At 36.6% G+C, this 23,611-nt stretch overlaps 1 protein-coding gene across 1 annotated transcript in view; it reads left to right on the top strand.

The window, feature by feature from the left end:
- Positions 1-368: 368 nt before the first annotated feature.
- The window catches only part of ais (DExD-box helicase 52), a 104,440-nt gene continuing 81,197 nt past the window's right edge, over positions 369-23,611 (top strand). The window contains exons 1-7 of the mRNA XM_014356028.2: positions 369-532; positions 727-1,062; positions 1,135-1,317; positions 1,436-1,688; positions 1,756-1,828; positions 1,910-2,113; positions 2,217-2,307. Of these exons, the coding sequence (XP_014211514.2) occupies positions 443-532; positions 727-1,062; positions 1,135-1,317; positions 1,436-1,688; positions 1,756-1,828; positions 1,910-2,113; positions 2,217-2,307 (1,230 nt within the window). The 5' untranslated portion in view covers positions 369-442. The remainder of the gene's footprint in view (positions 533-726; positions 1,063-1,134; positions 1,318-1,435; positions 1,689-1,755; positions 1,829-1,909; positions 2,114-2,216; positions 2,308-23,611) is intronic.

Below are 23,611 nucleotides of genomic sequence, written 5' to 3'. Positions count from 1 at the left end.
CTTGAAAACTTTTTTTTTGACATGTACGCAGGTTAGAATTCACTTACAGTGAGAACTTCGAAAGCTTTTTTTGTTGACAAGACTGCAAATTGGTCAACTCCCCTCTACTTCACACTTACGCGATATGCGAGAACGCGAGGCTTTCACGCCTTTTCTATGTGACCACAAAGTAGCGTATACCTAACCTTCCTTACTTTTACGCGATACGCTTTACGCTTTACGCGGTTCCATGTGCCCGAGCCCTTAGGCCGTGGGCACATGGAGAGTGAGAGCGTGACGCGTACCGCGTAACCATTTGAGCCCATAAGAGTGAGAGAGAGGTAAAATACGCGTACCTTTCTCTCACTCTCATGGGCTCAAAAGGTTACGGGGTAGTGGTACGCGTTACGCTCTCCATGTGACCGGGGCCTTACACATTTAAGCTTTTTAGAATACATTATTTATGATGGATACTTTTGATATTTTTCAAATGTTATCTTCTGGTATAAGATTTGACAAAGAGCATTTTACAAACGACGCTAAAAAATATCAGGTACCCTATGTTATCTTTTAATTGAATTATGCTCCGAGCTTTTATACTGTTCATTTCTTTAATATTTGATATTGTTGGTTATGTACTGTGTACAGATTTATATTTTTCAGCTGTTTGATCGACCTCCTCAGAATTCCAATAATCATCGCAGAAACATGTCAAAATGTTAATGTTAAAATAATTTTAATTTCTAGCTTGAAAAACGTGCAATAACTGTTAAGGAGGAAATAAATGCTGAAATACAAAATAAGGATGGAAACTTTTTAAAAAAAAGAGTAACAAAACTCCAAGAGAATGTCTTTAAAGATAACCCTATTGATATACTTGTTAACAATGATGATCGTGAAGATAAAAATAAACTGTCAAATAGAGTGGAAGAAAGAAGTAATTTAAACAAAATAAATAAAATACATTCGAACGTTCCAACGTTTTTGGGTGGAATTGTGGCAGCTGAGGATAATAATAACAACAGGCAAAAAAAAAAAAGTAAAGTAACAGGGGGTGTATTAACAAAACAAGAACGTCAGAAGGTGAGAAATTCGTATTATAATGCAAGTGCATAACTAATCCCAAAAAATTTATAAAATTTCTTATTTTTTTAGGTCAATCTATGTAGAGATGAACATTTGGTTCATGTTACAGGAACCAGAATACCACCACCAATTAAAGCATTTCAACAAATTTGTGTTTACCATAATGTCAACAGTTGTATTATGCAGAGTATATTTCGTCATTATGCTGCACCTACTGCAATCCAGATGCAAGCTATTCCAATTATGTTGCAGGTGAGACATGTTTATAAGTTATTCATACTATTAAACTGGTTATTTGATATTTTGTATCATGTCCTTGACAGTAATGCGTTTGTACTCTTTACTGACTTATTTATTATTTGTCACACAGCAACGAAATTTATTGGCTTGTGCTCCAACCGGATCTGGAAAAACTTTAGCTTTTTTATTGCCTGTCATTATACAATTAAAGGAACACAGAGAACTGGGCTTACGTGCTGTAATACTTGCTCCTTCTAAAGAGTTGGTTCAACAGATCCTTAGAGAATTCTTAACGCTGAGTGATGGATGTGAATTTGGAGTGTTCCATAATGCATCAATAGGAGTTACAGAAAAATTTGGACAAAAAAGTTGGAATACATTTGGTGTGTATAAACAATGCTTTACTGTAAAATAATTATTCTTGTCAAAAATTTACTGGAATATTTTTAGACATATTAATATCCACCCCTTTGAGGCTTTTAACTTTATTACGACAAGAATCAAATCCAATCTCACTTTCAAGGTATTTTGTATTTCTAAGTTTATGTTAATTCGTTCACTTTGTAATTTACTATTTTCTTGATAAATTTTATAACTCATGTAGAGTTGAGTGGCTTATCATTGATGAAGCTGACAAGTTGTTTGAAGGAGGTAACATCGCATTTAAAAATCAATTAGAGGAAATTCTAAAAGCTTGCCAAAATGAAAAATTACGATGTGCTATGTTCAGTGCTACGAATCCTGTTGATGTAACATATTGGTGTCGACAAAATCTTAGACAACTTACTACTATAACAATTGGTCAAAAGTACATTAATAATTTAAATTTTCTGTTTAAAATATTTTTTTTTTCTGTTACTTTGCTTAGTAAAATTTATTAATTTCACTGTCTAATCATACCATATTTTTAGAAATGATGCAGCCAATACAATTAAACAGGAACTCATATTTGTTGGAAACGAGCAAGGCAAACTTATGCAGCTAAGAAACATTTTTCAAAAAGTAAATATTACCCCACAAAGTATCGCATACATTTCAAATTATGAAGTTTATTAGTTTGTCCATTATGTAGGGAGGTCTAAACTGCTTTTCAAAAAGCATTAGAAATGCACATAAAATTTTTGTCCATAGGGATAAACGTTGTAATTCCGTACGAGAATGACGAACATTGTAGCAGATATATAATATTACTTACGACCCCTTCGTCTCAGCTCCGCCCGAGATTCACTGTGTGGAGCATCTTGTGTTGACACTAGGGATTGAAGCCCCTACTGTATTTATATATAGTTGTATTGACAAAAGTGCGTCTCAGCCCCCCCGCTCCCCCTCGCTCCCCAAAAAATACTTATTTATAGAATGTTTTACTTACTATCATAAATGTTAAAAAACATACGTAATTTAGTATCTAAGTCATACCTCGTTTTTGGGGGTTTTTGAAGTCACTAATCATAGGTCTCTCTATTCGCTCCCCCTTACTCACTATATGTCTCTGAAGTACCATTATTTGTTTAACTTGATTAAACTCTTACATTTCAAATCTCATTATGGTCCTTGTTTACTTTACCCAAATATAAAATTCTTGATAACCTGAGGACTTTATGAACAAAAAAAAAGATTTCAGGAGGAAGTATAATTAAATAGACAAACACAATTAAGCTTTTAAAACAATAATTCATTCTCTTAGCTTAATGTTGGGACATTTCATGTGTCGTTTTAACCCATCTGTTCTTTTAACCCTTTCTACATTTTTCACATATTTGTTTTTCATGGTTTTTATGCATTAACATATGTCTGTTTAAATGTGACGATCTTGAAAGTTACATATTTTTGAATTACTGAAAAATTTCTTGCTAAAAAATATTTATAATTTCTGATTTATTCTCCCCACCTGAAAAAAAATGACGGAATTCTATGTAAAATTACTTCTGTAAAACTTTCAGGAAAGCCTTATGGCATTACACATGGTTTTACATATGGCATTACATAAAGGGTTTTAGCTTGGTGATGTCATATGTAATTCCATATAGAAAAACACATGGAATTACTGATTGGAAAAAGAAAAAATTTCTATCATCTAGAAATAACTGCAAAATACCATAATAAGTTATTTGCAGTTAACAATTTGTCTCACCATCCAGATGATAACTCCAAAACAAGGGGATTCAGCTGATTTTACTTTTATAGAAAAACATTTTATTTTTTTATTTTTTTTTCTATTCCTGAAACATTACTTGAATCCTCTTGTTTTGGAGTTATCATCCTGATGGTAAGATAAAATGTCAACCTTCAAGTAACTTATTATGGTATTTTGCAGTTATTTCTAGATGACAATTTTTTCCTTTTTCCAATTTGTAATTCTATGTGTTTTTTCAAATGGAATTACATATGGCATTACCAAGCTAAAACCCCTTATGTAATGCCATACGTAAAACCATACGTAATGCCACATGACTTTCCTGAAGGTATTATAGAAGTAATCACATGGAATTCCGTCTTTCTTTTTCAGGTGGGTCGGATTTAATTTGAATAACAATTTTTTTTGGATTCTTACATCTTAATAAAGCAACGTAGAATTGCTCCTAAGACAATAAAGGTTTTTTAATATACAATCCTAAGAAATCAAAACTCTGTTCTTGTGATTTGTTGAACATATAAAATGCTAATACAAAGGAAAACTGTTTTCTATAGAAGACAAAAGGTAATGATGATGAGGTGCCAGTATTCAATGTTATTCTAGGAATATAAACTTTGCTTTCCTTTTTTTTCTTCCGTTATTATTTCTGCTTCTATATTATACTTAAACAATTTTTTTATTTTTAATCTTGTGACTCTACAGAGACCGTCTGATATATTGAAAGTTCTTATTAACACTACTATAGCATTTATTTTTAATTTTAATTTGTGTGGTGGAAGACCTTCTCTGATATTATTTATAAATTTTATTAGAAAATTAATATTTATGTTATTTTATGTTTTATCAACTCCTTTGGGAGTCACGTATTCTGCTGTTGTTAAATACACGAGTAATGTCGTTATTTTGTCTACTCAATCTGTTAGTGGGGGGTTGGCGCGTGGAGTGTGCAGGGGGGGGCGTCAGCCCCACTAGTATATATATATGTAAGCCCCAGCAAGAAGCTCCCGAAGATAAGGTGTACTTCAACAAAGGAAGTATACGTCCAAGTTAATAGTGAACCACGTGTTTATCCAAGCAGTATTATACAGGAGAACTGCTTAGGTTGACGGTTGAACAAGCACTGAATGTAGTGCAGTACATATTTAAGTATCTGTACATAGTGCCGACTAAGGATTTGTTTTCGCCTATGCTAGTTATTTAAGACTGAATACCCCACAATAATGACCCCCCCCCCCCAGTTATGACAATAATTAAACGGTCAAACGAACTTACCTGTACATAAGTTCGACCGTAATTATACGAAAGAGCCTCGTTCGAAGATATCACGATAAACACACTGTAGTTCCCTCTTTCTACCGTACGTTAGCCACAAATTTTAGAGAGTATGCACATTTATAGTACTTGAAAAATCTAAAGCGGGGGGAGGGTGCCGGCGCTGCCGCTGGTCCTACCGCTCGCTCGCTCTACTCCTCATTATTTTCGGAGTGTTAGCAGGGAAAATTTTTTTTTTTTTTTTATATTAGTATTTGGGTAGGGTTAATTATAGTTACTTATGGGATAGGACCGTGATATCTTTGAACGAGGCTCCTTCGTATAATTACGGTCGAACTTAACGTACAGGTAAGTTCGTTTAACCGTTTAATTATACTTCAGTCGCCTCTTTCCCAATATCACGATGAACACAATGTAGCTGTTTAGTGTTGAAATGAGAAAATTTTTTCTCTTATTATTTTATCTAATTTATTAGTTGTAATAAATATATCAGTTACAAGGAAACAAGGCTTAGTCATTAGAATCTAGGACTGCAGATGCAAATATGCTTTTATTTTGGCCCACTGGTCTACTATAATGCTTGGCAAAAACTTGTGAACCCTCAGACCAGCCAGCTGATCTCTTAATAACATATAGGCTGACGCCTTTTCTTTGAGCTGCCGAGGTACTTGCATGTCGCGTAGAGTGTGCCGAGAACATATTCATATTAATACCACTCTTTTCTAATACTGCTTTCACCCATCTGCTAATCGTTTGTGAGCCAATAGGCGAGTAGAGCTTTCTTATAGCTATAAATAACTTATCAGATTTATCGGGCCTAAGTGAGGCCGTTACAAAAATATATTTTTCGATCGCCTTTACAATACAGACTTTTGGTCTGTTCACAAATTTTTCGAAGGAAAAGAACGGTTGATATCTGCCAGGTCCGGAAGTCTTTACAAGATCCGGGACTCTGGTCTCTAGGCTTACGTTTGAAGATGTGATATTTTTTAGCTTTATGCTAGCCAGGGTTTGAGCCCTGTGGCCTGTAGCCAGTGCTAGCAAAGTGACGGTTTTAAGCGTAAGATCAGTTAGATTGAGTTCTTCCCAGGGTCCCATATCCTCTAGAGACTTCAGAACTACGTCTACGTCCCATACAACGTCATATTTGGGTTTTGGCGGTTTTAATCGACTAACGCCCTTCATGAAGCAAGAAACTAGTAAGTCATCTCCTAATCTCTTTGGTAAAATGAGAGTAATCGCGCTTCTGTGTGTGTTAAGCACACTAAAGGATGCTCCTTTTTTAAAGGCATCAGAAAGGGAGCTCAGTAGGGTCTCATCGGAAGGTTCTGCTGGGTCGCAACCTCTGGTTTGACAAAATGACCACCAAGCTCTTAGTGAGTTGTAATACTGTTTGACAGTTGCGGGTGCTAAGGACGCAATTATGATATCTATGGCCTCCGGCAGTGCACCTTTCTTTAGAAACGACGCCCTGATTTAATCGCTGCTATTAGGCGTAGATGTTTGGCCTGCGGGTGACTGGTGGACCTGAAAGGGAAAAGCAGCAGGTCAGAGACTGAGCCCAGGTATATCGGGTCGCCAGATATTAGGCTCGTGAAGCGCGGATACCAGACTTGGCTTGGCCAGTCGGGCACGACTAAAATACCCCTCGCTTCGTCCTCAATTATTCTATTCAAGACTTTTAAAATAAGAGCAAAGGGAGGAAACGCATACAATTCCAAGTCAGACCAGTCTGCTGTGAAGGCATCTACAAGGGCTGCTGCTTCACAGGGCTTCCAAGCAAAGAAAACCGTACACTTAGCATTTTTGTTGCTTGCAAAAAGATCTAATGCCGGCATTCCCAATTTTAGCGTAATATATTCGAAAGCTCTGATATTTAAGGACCATTCGGTATCCTCGTTGTCCACCCGGGAGAGCTGGTATGCTCTAACGTTATCGGAAGATCATATGTAAGAAGCAAGTAACCAGTTATTCCGGATCTCTGCCCATTGCCATATATCGCGGGCCAAACTGTTTAAGTGTGGATAAGCCACACCACCCATCTTATTAATGTACGACAATGCAGTTGTATTATCGATTCTTTGTAGTATAGAGCTATCCCGTGCTTCCGTTGCGAGAGTATTGAGAGCTAGCTGGACTGCCAGTAGCTCCTTCATGTTTATGTGTACGCGTTGTTAAGTCTCGTGCCAACTACCACACACGTCTGTCTTCCCGTCAGTCGCTCCCCAGCCTGAATCTGACGCGTCCGTGAAAATCGTGACATCGAACTTCTTTGTCTCAATGTATTTTTTGGCTTTCGGTATGGAACTTAACCACCACGACAAGTCGGCCCGAGCATCTTTAGAGATCCTCATGTTAGCCTCGTAATCTAAATCATTTTGAAGTAGCGTTACAAGTTTCTCCCTCTCAAGTATTCTTGTATACAGGAGGCCATAACTAACTGCTGGTAGTGTTGCCACCAATGAACCCAGGAGTGAAGCAAGGTCCCTAATTTTACATTTATCCTTTCAACGTATGATATGAATCATTTCGAGAAGCTTCGCTATCTTTTCTCGCGGCAAGCTGAAACAAAGCTCTATAGAGTTTATGATCATCCATAGAAATAAAGCTCTATAGAGTTTATGATCATCCATAGAAATGTACATGTATGTTGTGGTACTAGCTGGCTTTTAGTTGTGTGGATCAGAAACCCTAGTCTCGTCAAAAGATCTACTGTAGCTTCTACATTGTTTTTGCACGCTGTGAAATCTTTACCAGTACACAAAAAGTCGTCCAGAAAGACCACTGAATTGTAGCCTTGAGCTCTTAATGAGTGCACCACAGGCTTTAGTATTTTCATGAAAACATACGGGCTAATATTCAGCCCAAAAGGTAGGCAGGTAAACTGAAAGTTTTTATTTCCGAACCGAAAGCTTAGGAATTTTCTAGACTCTCTGTGTACTGGTACCATATAATACGCATCTTTCAGATCTATGGTACTCATAACGCAGTCTCTTTGAGTCAGTTTCGCAGCTGATCTAAGGTCTTCTAGTTTAAAGTGTGGAGGAAGGATGAACTTGTTGAGGCTTTTTAGGTTCAGAATGAAACGGTCAGTGCCGTCTTTTTTTGTTTCCAAGAAAAATGACCAGAAGAAACGGCCTTCTGTCATTTGTCTTTCCTCCACTACGCCCTTTGTACATAAAGAATCAATTGCTACTTGTGATCTAGCCAGTTCTTGTTTGGACTGATAACGTTCGCTAGGTACCCTATTTTGGATAACATTAGAAGTAAAGGGAATCCTAAATCCGCCTATTACCCCCACAATAAATTTATCCGTCGTTATCCTATACCAGTTGTCGCTGAATCGGGCTAGTCGTCCAGCAATCTTACTTACTCCTAGTTTCCTGTTTCTGGAGGAGCAAACTTGGGCGGTTGGTGCCTTTGCCCCCCCCCCCTCCTTTGATTGTACTTTCTCGCTCCTCTGGGTTGGAAGTTTGGCCTGTATTGCTGTCCTTGTCAACCTGCCTGCTGGAATGGCCGCTTTCCACGCAGGCTTGGGCAGTTTAAAGAGGTCTTAAACTCCGAGAGGAGTCTTCCTTTCATTGTAGCTGCAAGAGTCTTGGCTTTCTTAAGCTTTTCAGCCAGATCCTCACCAAACAGAGACTCGTCTGGTTTGATCTGCTCGAGGACTGCTCTCGTATCTTTGTCCACTGCCGTCGTTATTAGAGCCCTTCGAGACTTGGTCTGACTATAGTGTACATCAGTCAAGAGTTTGGCAGAATTGCTCAATCTTTGTACTAATTCCTTAACTCCTTCACTCTGGACCCAACGAATAATCGACGTAGCTGACCAGGCTACAGCAGCAATAACTGCAGCTACTCCCTTTAGGGGCAGTAAGTGAAAGAAGACCAATCTTAGTAAGGTATATTGAGGGAAATACAAGATATATATATATATATATATATATATATATATATATATATATATATATATATATATATATATATATATATATATGTATACACACATAGGGAAGTTCGAGACTCACTTCCTGTCTTTTTTGCATGTGTGCATCGCGCACTTTTGAATGTTTGGGCAAGATCAAGCGATCTCCTTGTTGAGATTCGGGGCTTCCAGGAAACTGAGGCTTTTCAGGCACTTATAAGACTCTAGGAGACATACCTGCTCTTCCTTTGGGAGGCCGTGTTTAGCAAAATATTTCAGACGCCTTATTAGAGCTTGGTGAATGTCCATCTCTAGCGAGCATGGAACAGACGGGTCGAAACCCAGTGCTTCTTTAAGCTCAGGCTCTAGTGGTTGGTCATTTTGCTCTGGTGTTTTTTCTATAAAAACACAAGGGAGTAAGTAAGAATAAAATCTTATTCCTGTTCGCAAATGTGCGGTGCGCACACACCGGTGATATATGTTTTTTTAACCTTTTTGGTGGGCCATCGCGTATAAGCTGATGCGAGCATGTAAATCTACACGGTGTTCTGCAAGCACGTGTTCATACCCAGATTGGCATGTGTGTGTATATATGCCCTTTTGGTTAGGGCTGTACATGTATAACCTTTGCACATGTCTTGCAAGCTAGTGCAGGTTCCTAGAAACCAGGACACAATCTCTTCTTCATAAAACTTTCTTTTCGGCGCCATATTGGTGGAAACAAAGAAAGGGAGCACAAAAGAAACGGTTTCTACACCTTGTTGTCGTTAACGCACTAAAAAAAGGAATGAGGAGTAGAGCGAGCGAGCGGGAGGACCAGCGAGAGCGCTGGCGCCCACCGGTGGTGCATACTCTAAAATTTGTGGCTAACGTACTGTAGAAAGGGGGGACTACATTGTGTTCATCGTGATATTGAGAACGAGGCGACTGAAGTATAACTTTTTTTAAAAATAAACATTAAATGTTTAAACAGCAAATGGGATCAGTAGTAGGAACACAACGTTTACATTTGGTAATCATAGTCGAATAGTCTATCGATTAATTATATTCTTATGATACCTAAAGCTTTTACATGACGCCCTTTACAGTATACTTAGTCTATCGATTAATCGATTTGTATAATACATGATAACTTTTTATACAAGCGCTACAAAAATAAATCTTGTTAAACGTTAATAATACGTTTTATCTTATCAATATACAAAATTTGGTTTTTATCAGTGTTAAGGACTACTATTTTTTTTAGAACTATTAACATTTTTTTCATTTAAATACTTCTTAAGAACATGACGGACTTCCGGGGCTTGTTTAGGCAGTGGAAAGATCTCCGGAAGTGGTGGAGCTTGCAGGTCTTCCAAGACAAAGTGAGCTGGTTTCAGCAATTCGGTTTAAACTGTCATTAGTGAACCGTTCACATTGATTTTATAATCTTGGTCTGAAATACGCTTGAGGATCTCATGAGGACCGCAGTAAGGCCGTTCAAGAACTTTTTTTGAAGGCAGAGCTTTCAGAAATAAATGTGCAGGTACGCAAATCCGTGAAGAAGAATTCATGCGACTTACGACAATGCGTCACAGGAACGGGTTTTACCTTTTATGTATGTACACGAAACTCCTCCAAAAAAAACTGAGGGTTCAGCCTAAAATCATCCGGGAGACAGAACTCACCGGGCAACCAAAGAGAAGTACCATACAAAAAGTCGGCGGGCGAAGCCTTGAAGTCAAGACGCACAGCTGTCCGCAAACTAAGCATAACAGTAGAGAGCTGTCTAAGCCAGTTTTCATTATTATGGCACATCAAAGCTTTTTTGAGGTCTCAATGAGAACGTTCTATCATAGCATTTTCTGTAGAACGACACGCCACCGTCCAGATTTGCTGACTGCTCAGGAGACTCAGGATCGCTTTGAAGATCTGCGATTCAAGTTGGAGGCCTTGGTTGGTCGTAAGGGTGCAAGCAGTACCAAAACGAGCAATCCAATTATTGAAGAAAGCTCGCGTTATAGTAGTTGCCAAAATCTCCTTAAGCAGTACAACCTCCAGCCAACCAGAAAACCTATGAATCATTGTAAGGATGTTCGAATAACCTTCGCAGTTAGGCATTGGATCAACAATATCCATATGTACATGTGTAAAGCAACCATCCGAAGCAACAAAGGTACAGGAATCGTTTTTAATATGCCGGGAAACCTTTGAAGTTTGGCAATCGACACAGGTCTTACACCAAGCTGTGATCTCGATTTGCATCTTAGGTCAAACATACCTCTGCCTGGTGATGTTATTAGTTACTTTGGCTCCAGGATGTACAGGACTATGAAAAAGTTCGAAGACTCACCTACGAAGAAGCTGGGGGATGTACGGATGAAGAACGCTTCCCGAAACATCGCAAAACACCTTACCGTGGTTATGATTCCACTCAATACTCATGATAACTAGCGAGTGCTTGCCTGGATCCTCCAACAATTCGGCTAACTTGGGATCCGCCTTCTGAAGTTGAGCCAACTTAAAAGAGTTGAATTTAAAACCTTTGCAGGTTTAAAAAAATTAATAGACCATCAGTTATGCCCAAAGCCTTCAGAAGTGCTAGAAAGATGCCGCTTTAATCAAGCAAAGCAAAATGCAACGGAATCGGTAGCCGAATTTGCTGCACGCCTAAGACGTGTGTCGTTACATTGTAACTTTACAGATCTGAAAGGTGCACTTCGTAATCAGTTTGTATGTGGAATAAATAACAAAGAGACAAGAGTAGAATTATTCAAAGCGAGTAGTTTAACGTTTGATACAGCCCTTGCAGAAGCAACAGCTAGAGAAAGTGCTTTGAAAAGTGTAGCACGCTCAAAGTTAACGTTAGAGCACAAAAATAGTCAAGAACAACTTTTCGCGCTAAAGCCGAGTTACGAAAACAAAAATATCAAACAGGTAACGGAAAATTCTAAGCTACATCAACACGAGCTCAGGACAGCAACGATAGAATTTTGGAAGGACAGCTGTCCTATTGTTGTGGCAAGCCGAATCACCGAGAAAATACATGTCGATATAGATTTGAAAGGTGTAATTTTTGTAACCGTCGAGGACACGGCAGAGGCAGAATGCAATATTTACGAGGTGGGGAGGAGATCCAAGAGGAAGTTGCATGTAGCAGTGTCTCGGAATCATTTCATGAAAATGATTTTTATTATTTAGAAGAGGGTACTATTAATGACAGGTATTTAATTGCGGATTTCAAACAAAAAAGTTACACGCCCGTTGTAAAGCCCAATTGCATATGTGTCAAAAAAAATACCTACAAAGGAATTGGGCAGTCATTATCGACAAGGAAGCTAACGCCATTGTTTTTGGGTTTAAAAAATTTTACGACTTCATATATGGCAAGAAAATAATATTAAATACAGACCATAAACTTCTAGAATATATATTGGGGCAAAAAAAGAGCATTCCGCTTACAGCAGATAGCAGGCTTCAAAGGTCGTTTTATTTCCTGTCTGGGTTCAAGTACACAATAGAATTCGTAAAATCAGAAAAAAACGGAAATTGTGATGCTCTTTCAAGAATCCCTATTAATGATGACTTAAATATTTTCGATTCGGATTTTACACCTATCTATCACATTACACAGGGCCTTCAACGGGTTGATCATACCGAGATTGTTACAGAAACGAAAAGCGATGCTATTTTAAGAAAAATAATAAGATTTTGTATTTTTGGGTGGCTGATGTGGCTGATGTGGCTGATCGCAGGGCATGAATTGAGTGATAGAGGAAAAATTTTTCATCAAGAAAGCTGACCTTACCGTAGAGGAAGGCTGTTTGTATTGGGGAAATAGATTGGTAATCCTGAAAAATCTGCGTGGTTCAATATTAAATGAGCTTAATCTCTCTCATAGGGGCATAGTAAAAATAAAAATGCTGGCACGATCGTATGTGTGGTGGCCGAATATCGATGACGACATAGAATTCATTGTAAAGTTGTGCAAAATTTGTCATAAAGAACATAAAAACCCACCTCACGTACCTTTGACGCCTTGGCCTTGGCCGGAGAAGTCATGGAGCCGTATACACGCCGATTTTTTGGGACGATTTTACGGCAATATGTTCCTCGTAGTTTTGGATGCTTATTCGAAATGGCCAGAAATAATAGATTTCAAGTAAAATACAAAGGCTGCAGAACTGATGAAAAAATTCGAAAACTTATTTGCATAATACGGTTTCCCATTACATTAGGCAACGGACAAGATGCAATCAATTTATTCCTATTGGACTACCGTAGTACACCACACTGTACAACAAAGCGCAGCCCTGCTTGTTTATTTTTGAAACGTGAGATGAGAACGCGTTTGGACTTACTTAGACCTAAAGTGCCTAACACTATTTTTGAAAAACAAAAGGCGCAAATTTTGGCACGTAGAGGTAACAGAAAGCTATCGTTTACAGAAGGGGACGTGGTCATGATTAATTATTACGGTGTCACCGGTAGCAAGAGGGTTGAAGCCAAAATCTCAAGACAATTATCACCATCTATCTTGTAAGTAAAAGTAGCTGCGGGCATTACGTGTAAGCGTCATGCCGATCAAATCATTAATGTAGGAAGTAAGCGATCACAGCTACCTCGACGTTCGCCTTGACTAGCTAGTAAGAATATTGAATCGCAGTGACTTATTGTATCTTGAAAGAAGGAGTAGTTGTAGTGTTTGTGCGTAAGTCAATAAGATATAAGCGTATGTCGTAGAAGTGCTGAGTGAGTCAAGACTTTCGAGCGTGCGGTGAAACATGTATCTCTGCTATATTTATATAATAATATTATGCATGGTCATACTTCAACCTCTGTGTTATTATTTGCCTTGCATCCTATTACGATACTATATGACATGTACCAAAAGCTCCATTAGGTTAGATATATTTCAAGATAAGAATTTTGTCAATGCTCCAAAAAATTTAATTTAAGGACCTTCATAACCGTAAAAGAAATCAAACTAGTGGACAGTAAGTATTTGGGTACCCAAGTATGATATCTTACTCTGACTGATGTATAAAGCAAAGTCTCGAAAACCGCTCTAATTGCTAACCGAGAAAACTACTCAAACGACCTTCTAAAATTTTGTATACTGATTCTTGACACTTCTTAGATGGTTTTAGTACAGTTATTATCTCGGTAAAATTAATAAAAATAGCAATAAATAAGGCCAATGTTTTGTAGAAGTACGCTAGCTTTTCACTTTAGTTTAGTAGGATCCGCTAAGTGGCGTAGAAGTAAAATCGAAGCTACCTGTAATAGAATTAAGTAAGTCTGGTTATTATATCCCCGAGCAAGGTACCGAATACCTTAGTAGATCACCGGCAGTGCATAAAGCATATAGCTGGGAGTTGTGCAACTGGGTATCCCGGTTACCGACAACGCTGTTCTATCATGGATAAGCGACTTATTCGAACTCTATTCCGAACTAACAAGATTGACGAGTGCTATCGATAAAAAGGTGTTCTAAAAGCTGACGTTTCGGGCAAAATACCAGGAGACGTGTCTAGCCAGAGCACAATCTGCTCTAGCATTTTGGAGTTACATGGCCATTCTTCCAGCCGAGCTAGTGCTACCAGAGCAGATTTTGCTTCAACAGAAATCCTGAGAAAACAACCCTGAGTTCAGGCAGCCACAACGGCCTCCTCAGTGGTTTCTCGCAATATTATACCCACAGAGAAGGTATTCTCCAAGCCCACTTTCCCAACTAACAATGAGCGATTGGTTATCCAGGGAACTACCCGAAGACGAGATATTTTTTTATCAGTGGTGTACCTCCCTCCAGCACGGTCATCGTACGCAGAGACTCCAAGGGTAAGAATCAAGCTGCCCGCAGCTAGCTCTCCATCATCAAGAATAATAATAAAGAATGGCTGAAAGTATCACCACTGGCCCTTTTCAAGGCTATCACAAGTATTAACGTTCCCTACTTAACCATCCATATCATCGGCTCTTTTTAGCGCCACCTGACGTTTAACTACCTTACCAATAAATACATTTTTACTATCATCTCTGGCAACGATTCGTCGACTAAGAAACTATATAAAGCCAGCCACTATTTAACCAAGTCAGACAGTCGCTAGCAGAGGTCACGAGCGGAGTTGTTCGTCGCGAGGCTGGGAACCCTAGTCACTAACGACCCTACATTACCCTTTCGACTCTAAGCATTGTGACGTGGTAGCTAAAGCTATGACGTCACTGTATACCTGTATTTTTGGGCAAGTAATCGGCAGCTACTGAGTCCTATAATGATATGTATATTTGCTATATATATTTTTTTTTTTAATATTGTAGTGCTTTACGTCCGGCTCCTATAAAGGGCACTACTGAGGGCACTTAGCACTTGGGAAACGAACAAGGAAAGGGATGGGAGGCCTCCCATCACTGGGAGGGGGGTAGGGGGAAATTAGGCAATTATGCTGCGAGAAGGTCGCCTAAATCCTCCTCGAGGAGCATTGCGTGGTGAAAAAGCACATGTGAAAATACACAGAGGTACTTGCCCGAAAAAGTTGCACTGGCCGGAAATTGAACCACGGTCTCCCGCGTGCCAATCCACGATCCAGCCGATTGAGCTGTATACATATATCTTCTGACACATCATTTAATATGTGTTCTCAGTGTCGCGGATCGAGTCAAGAGGAGACAGAACGACTGAAGGCCAGGAGAGAAGTTAAGTGTGTGTGAGGTATGATTGAATGAGTATGTATGTAATAGAGAGAAAGGGAGATGTAGAAGCTCGCGACGCGTCGTGAACTAATCGAAGGCCGAGTTATCGCGTTGAGGGCTTAGTTTTGGAAAGCTCTAACTATTTACCGGTTTTTAGAAACGTTGGAAGTTTTCAGATCAAAAGGGAGGGGCGCGCTCACGTATGCAGGCCGACTGCATAGGATAGTGAGTATGGTACGAAACATCTGAGAGAGTGGAGTTGAAAGTGATAGCTAGACAGTTGTATAGGGAAAGTGACAAGTGAAAAAGGAAGCAGGGCATCTGAAGAGATTAAAGAGCGAAGAGTATTAGCAGGGAGAGATTAGGGATAGAAATAGTAGAGAAGAGATGAAAGGACTCATTTTACAGAGAGGAAAGCAGCCACAGACTGCCCCGCTGAAAGTCGACTGCACAGTCAGATCATCGCGATGATCAGGACGAGCTCCAGGTAGCACCGGGTGGCAGCGAGGATAGTGATAAGGTAGGCGTTCTGTGAAAAATGCACTGGGAGTATATCCCGGGACAAAGGGTTGGGGACGATCCGAGTGGGTAAGAGTAAATGTGTGTGGGTTTACCTAGGGATAGGGCAATTAAATTGAGTTCGATATGTGTTTGAGGTTGCGCGCGCGTGTGCATGCGCATGTGTGTGTGTGTGCGTGTGCGTGTGTGTGCGTGTAACCTAGGTACCGGAAACCGACAGACGAGCCAAAGAGGAGTTCGGCGGTGAAGATGGCCAGGAGGTGTTCGTACGAAGATATTTACCTCGAAAGCAGTGTACCTATGCATACAGAGAGAGAGAGAGAGAGAGAGAGAGAGAGAGAGAGAGAGAGAGAGCGAGAAAGTGTAGAATTTTGAGAGCGCGAAGAGGATGAATAAGTAGCACGGGCGCGAGTGAAATTCATAATAGTGTTTATTCGTAATTAGTGCCCCCTTTCCCCTTTTTGAATATGCTTTTAGGAGTGTTAGGCGTTCCCTAGCCGGACACCTGTGGCAGACTTCCTGGAGGAGAGGAAATCAGTGTGAAGGGACTAGGTAAGTGACGTACGAGAGAATTTTTGCAAGATGGCAAATTGGAAAAACCTCGAGTGCTTCAAATGTATACAATTTTAGGTGTTAATAAGCTGACGCAGAAAATTTATCGAGATAGAAACAGCAGCGTCAAAATCGACAAATAAAAAATCTATTACGTGAAGGATCAGCTTTCCCTTATTATAACCCTGACAGTAATCACTTAGTTCTTTTAGATTTTTAAATAGGTAGTATAATATGTATTTGTGTTCATTATGGCGATAAAAAATGGAGAGATTATGCTCCAGAACTTAGTTGCTCCGGTAACACAGTTGTAATATTAGAAAAAACAATTTTTTAATTACATGTTTTTGTCCGTTTCAAATCTTCAAAGTTTGAACAAATATCCCTTTTCATTTATTATAGCATAAGCAAGTGCAACTCCACGGTACTTTCGGCTAACAATTATTTTATGGCGTAAAAAATGCACGGTACTTTTCAGCATTATTATATTTTTTTCTCTTTTTACAGCTTATTATTTTACCTTATAAACCGTATACATTCCAAATGAAAATATTTTTAATAAGTTTTTTATTCTGAGAAGTGTCAGGAATATGTGGATGTTAAGCTTTCAACTGAAAACGTTTTACATTACGTGTCAACACACTGCGGTGTTCCATTGAGTGAAGCCGAGACCGCTAGTACGTCTATAAAATATATGGCAAACAATGTATAAATGTAAATATACCTTCTATTAGACGATATTGTGTACAAAGGTGGTGCAATTAGCATTGGATAATGTATATGAGGCGTTTCGCATCAACTCACACACCCAGTAGCGCAAGCTCAAAAACACTAACTTTTCAGTCAATCTTTCCTATTATGTAAAGTACTGAAAAAAATACTAAAAATACAGATTTGATGTATTTTTTCCTCAGCTTTCCAATAAAATTATCAGAGTTGCAAAGTAGAAAATTTCATAACCTCGAAAAATAAATAACAAAAAAAGAAAACGTTATATCTCGAAAAGTCCATTTTTTTTTTTTTTTTTTTTTTTTATTATAGCTCCAATCGAAAGATGAGGCCTTTTTACCGTCGGTGTAGCAATTTTTAAGGAGGTATTATTTTTCGTTTTTTAAATATAAAACTTTAAAATTTGTATTTCATTGCAGCAGCGACATACACAATGAGCTGATGATAGCTTTATAATAAACTGCTATTTATTTGTGTGCAAATGAAAAATTATCAACGCATTATTTTCTACTAGAAAATTGACAACTACTAGTACTTAAAATGTAAACAAACTTAGTACGGTTGCAGCAAAATATATATTTAAAAATGAATATGCAATAGCAGACGCCTGTAAAAGTGGCTCTTTTGAACCGCTGCTACATTAAAACACAAATTTCAAAGTTTTATATTTAAAAAAAAAAACCTACTTGAAAATTGTGATACCAACGTAAAAAGACCTAAATTGTTGATTGAAGCTATAATAAATAAAAAATGGACTTTTCGAGATATAACGTTTTCTTTTTTTGTTTTTCATTTTTTGAAGTTATGAATTTTTTTTTTTGCAATTCTAATAGTTTTATTGGAAAGATTGACTGAAAAGTAGGTGTTTTTGACCTTGCGTTACTGGGTGTGTGAGTTGTTTAATTTAATAAATGAATAATATTTAACAATATATTACGAAGATTGAAAAAGTTGTAATCAAAGCCATGGCATGACGTGCTGTAGGGCTGGCTAGTACAAGACTGCGCTTTTATCAAATCTTCCAATGGTTTTAAAAAACTTTCTACTGCCTACGCTGATTACATCTCTAACATCACGCTCACATCTGTCACACACGCTTACACACTTATTCTTAGTCCATATTCAACACCTAAAATATGTTTATACCTAAAAATTTAAGAAAAACCATAAGTTTCTCTGACAGATACTATCTAAAAATTAAACGTATGTTCAAAATAGCATAAAAACTTGTAGATCGTTTAACTGTACTCTTTTTTATGTTTAATTTTAAAAAAATTGTAATTTAACATGTAACCTTATGTAAGATTCACATTAAATTTTATTTATGTAAAGTATAGCGATCTCCCAATTTTTTGTATAAAAGATTAGTTTTAAATGAACCTATTAAATTTTTAGTTCTATCCTCAAATTACTTTTTCTCATAAAATAAGAATGAAGGGATCAAGTGTGTGTAAAAGCGTGTATGTAAGTACATCTACATGAGAAAAACAATTGCTAGCGTTGCTGCATATATTTATGATCCTCTTATTTCTTAGATTTTTCCCCTAGTAACTGTGATGAACGTCGTTGAGCCAAAAAATCAACTTAGTCACGAATAAAAAAACAGTAAAAGAAAACGACACTATTTTATTTATTATTTTTTTTTTAACGGCTTACCGCGACAGCCTGCTGGTCTAGTCACCAGAGCCACCCATTCACTACTTATATGTAGGGGTGTATTGCCGCACCCATTTCCAACTCTTTTACTGATATCACACCTAATCCATGGGTACAGTGTAAGTATCTCCGGTGAGACACCTTGCCAGTTAAGCTCACACTCTCTGTATCAATTGTGCATCGGGTCCACTCAACACTGTAGCCTTTCCCCGTAGAGGACTCCATATTTGAAGACGTCCACTCCTTGCCAGTTACGCCAGCGCTTTCTGCCAAAGCATCCGATCCGCTAATTCCTACCTATAAGCCCTAACACTGTTTCGCATTCACCCAGGCCCGAAGACCTGTGGGACAAGGTAAAAACCCTAGAATTACTCTGAAGGAAAATTCCACGAAAAAACTCGCCCCGAAACAGCCAGGGTTACATAGGAACTTTTGACGATGAAAAACAGGTTTTGAAAAAATATGCATTCACCGAGAATCGAACCCATGACCCTTAGAACAGTGTTCTATAAGTAACAAGCCCGCTTACCACTCAGCCAACGCCGCTCTCGAATATAGCACAATTAAAATCAAGTAAAGTATTCACAGAATACAAATAAAACGTTTAAATAATTTTTGAAAATTTTGAAAAAAGATGGAAAAATTGTATGGGCAATTATTTATGTATTGTCAAAGTAACAAATAGATGATAAATAAGTTATCATTTATTATCAGATAAGAAAGTTACTCTGCATAAATTTACTAATTTTTAATTTAAAAAAAATCATTTAACAAAAAAGTTAGTTTGTTAAATAAATAATTTATTTATTATTGCTATGTATAATCAAACTAAATTAATTAAAAAACTGTAAATAAATGTTTATATTAAAAATAAGGTACAAACCATACCATAACGAGAAGTAATCGAGTTTGCAATAATAGGACCGCTGATAGCAGATTGGGTAAGGGACTCGGTTTGTGTGCAGGCGATCGCGGGTTCAAGACTCGAGGAAAGAATTTTTTTTTTTTAGAATAAAGATTATTCTTCTGTCAGATGGCGATAGTGGGCCCATGTAAGATTTTTACAGAATTTTACCATGCATTGAACACATACATCGTTATAGTTCTGTGGAACGCCATCTGATAGAATAACCCTCATTGCTTAAGGAATAAGAAATTGAACTCAAAATGTGTGTTGTGGTAGCGTGACAAAGTGTGGAGCGAGGTGACTGGCATGGAGCGGTACAGAGAGAAAGAAGGGAAGTGTTTAATGAAAATCCACTTCCGTCACATATTGTCTTGACGTCAGAATTCCAAAATTGTCGATTTACTCTTGCGTATAACGTGCCTATAGAATTCTATGTGTAATGACTTTAGAAAAGGCATGGGGCATTATTTATGTTATGTATGGTTTTACATATGGCTTTACATGGGTGGTTTTGGATTAGTCATGTCATATGATTATTTCAAATAGAAAAATACATGGAATTACAAATTGAAAATAATAAAAAAATTGTCATCCAGAAATAACTGCTGAATCCTATAATACATTATTTACAATTGACAATGAGTATGACTATCTGGATAATGACTTTAAAACAAGAGGATTTAAGTACAATTTTAGGGAAAAAAAAAATGAAGAACTTAATTTTTTTATATTACAGAAAAATCAGCTGACCTAGCTTGTTTTAAAGCGATCATCCACGTGGTTATTCTGACAGACAACAGTAAATGATGTATTACGATATTCTGCACTTACTTTTAGATGAGAAAATTCCATCTATTTTTCTACATGGCATTACATATAGCATCATTAATCTTAAACCCCTCAAGTAAAGTCATTGTAAAATCATATGCTATGTGGCTCAGTCTCTTACTTCAGAGCGCATCCTTGTGATGCTAACGCTACACAGTGCGGCGAAACGGACTTTTTTGTACATCTATAAAATTGGGCTGCTGTTGACTGATCGACATGATTTTTTCTTTAAATTGTAGGTGAATGCACAAGGAATACCTGAAAAATGGTCCTGACCCAAAAAAAGGTGTGGAGGGGGTCGAAACTACGCTTAAAAATTGAAAAAAGGTAGCAATGACACATAGTTTTGTCTAACTTATTTAATGAAGACGTAACGATAAATAAATATAAACATTTTTACATAATATAGCAAGATTTTAACAAATTACATTGAAATGGGTTATTATAGGTCTCATGGGGGTTGAAATAGTACAAAACTACCCCTAAAATTTGAATTTTCGTATTGTTAAGAATGAATTAATAAAAATTCTGTAATTTGGTCTATAATTTATCTTATATTTCATGAATTTACCAGTTATTTTGTGAGCAAGTGCTGGAAAAAGTACCGCTTAGCGTTACAAGCGTTGAAAAATTTTGAAACGTACCCTGTAATTGCAATTTTTAGTATTTTTTTTCGTCAAATAAATGATATTTTTTTGACTTTGTATAAAATTATTATAGACTTTACTGAGAAGGAATTAACCACAAATTCGGTATAATAAAAAATGATTGGGTGATATTATGGTATGAAGGGTAAAAAATTTAACAAAACAACCCCTACAAGAGTTAATTTACGTGTTTTTAAGGTCAAGTGAAGTATGTTTCTTAAAGTTTGCCATATATTACTTCTAATAACTAATTGACCTATTCTTTGCAACGAAAAGTGCAATAACACCACTGCAAGGACACACAGGGGTTTAATTAACCAAAAACTACTCCCACAATTGACATACATGCATTTTTTTTTTCGCACTATTATACTTCTGCTCAGATCGTCATTAATTGTTTGTAAGAAGATTGAAAACGAATTTATTACTATCATTGTCGTGCAATTCATCATGAAAAAAATATTAAGCTGTGCAAGGATTGAAATAATACAAAACTACCCCTAACATTTGAATTTTCGTGCTGTTAAAAATAAATCAATAATAATTCTGTGATTTAGTCTATAATATAAGTTATATTTCATGAATTCACCAGTTATGTTGTCACCAAGTGCTGGAAAAAGTACTGTTTAGCGTTACTAGGGTTGAAAAATTTTAAAACTTACCCTGAAATTGAAATTTCTAGTATTTTTTTTTCTTTAAATTAATGACATTTTCCGACTTTATATAAAATTATCATGGATTTTACTGAGAAGGAATAAACCACAAATTTTATGTAAAAAAAAACGATCGGGTAATATTATAGTGCAGAGGGTTAAAATTCAACAAAACAACCTCTAAATGGCTATTGAACGTATTACAGAGATAAAATAAATAATGTTCCTCTAAGCTTTTATTACGTTACTGTCGAAAACGGTTAGACGTGCAGTTCATAACATAAATTCTAAGAAAATTTCTATAAAGCTATACATGGATTGACATGATGCATAGCTACCCTTACAATTAATGTTTTCTTGCAATGTATGTTGCACCTTATATACCTTCAAATTTGTATGTGTTTGCTCTTGTGATTACTGAAATCAATCCATAAGTAATGCAAATATATAATACATTGTAATATTATGCCTAATGGGGGTTAGAGTATACTGTAATCATCTCTAAAATTGAAATTTTAGAGATTATTTAAAATAAATTTGCAATTTATTTTTAAGTTGGCTTATACTTATTCATAAGGTCACTAAAGATAAATTCACTAGTAATTTCTCGACGACATACTAAAAGAAAAGTAATACAGAGCTACAAAGAAGTTAAAGTATAACAAAATTACTTCTGTAATTAAATTATTTTTGACATTCTTATTGGAAGATCAATATTTCCTAAGATTGCATCATTTTGTTTTTAAGAACAGATTAATGAGTGTCTTTGTGAGAAGTTGTTTTAATATTATATGTCTGTATAAAAAACAAAAATCATTTCTTTATAATGGTTATGTATAGCTTACTTTACCAACGTACTAAACTTAATAATACTTTTCTGCAGTATTTGGTCACAAAATCATTGACTGATTTGTCCTAAGCGTAATTAAAAATGTTTTTAGGCAAACTTATAAAAACGTTATTCTTTCGTTTCAAGTGATACAAAAATATTTAAATATATGTGGGGTTTTGTGACATGAAAAAGCCTGTGTAGTTTTATATAAATACTTGACAATGTATTATATATTTGCATTACTTATAGATTGATTTTCAATAATCACAAGAGCAAATACATACAAATTTGAAGGTATATAAGGTGCAACATACATTACAAGAAAACATTAATTGTAAGGGTAGCTATGCATCATGTCAATCCATGTATAGCTTTATAGAAATTTTCTTAGAATTTATGTTATAAACTGCACGTCTAACCGTTTTCGACAGTAACGTAATGAAAGCTTAGAGGAGCATTATTTATTTTATCTCTGTAATATGTTCAATAGCCATTTAGAGGTTGTTTTATTAAATTTTAACCCTCTGCACCATAATATTACCCGATCGCTTTTTTTTATATCGAATTTGTGGTTTATTCCTTCTCAGTAAAATCTTTAATAATTTTATACAAAGTCGAAAAAATATCATTTGTTTGAAGAGAAAATACTAGAAATTGCAATTTCAAGGTAAGTTTAAAAATTTTTTAACCCTTTTTTAACGGTAAACAGTACTTTTTCAAGCCCTTGGTCACAACATAACTGGTGAATTCGTGAAATATAACTTATATTATAGACTAAATCACAGAATTATTATTGATTTATATTTAACAGCACGAGAATTCCAATGTTAGGGGTAGTTTTGTATTATTTCAATCCTTGCACAGCTTAATATTTATTTCATGATGAATTGTACGACAAAGACAGTAATAAATTCGTTTTCAATCTTTTTACAAACAATTAATGACGATCTGAGCAGAAGTATAATAGTGCGAAAAAAATAA

The sequence above is a fragment of the Copidosoma floridanum genome, unplaced genomic scaffold (assembly GCF_036245765.1).
Source record: "Copidosoma floridanum isolate Cflo_tuat_1 unplaced genomic scaffold, Cflo_Japanese_pri ptg000026l, whole genome shotgun sequence".
NCBI lineage: Eukaryota > Metazoa > Arthropoda > Insecta > Hymenoptera > Encyrtidae > Copidosoma > Copidosoma floridanum.
Note: the sequence above shows the minus strand (reverse complement) of the source record. Positions and strands in the feature narration are given on the sequence as shown.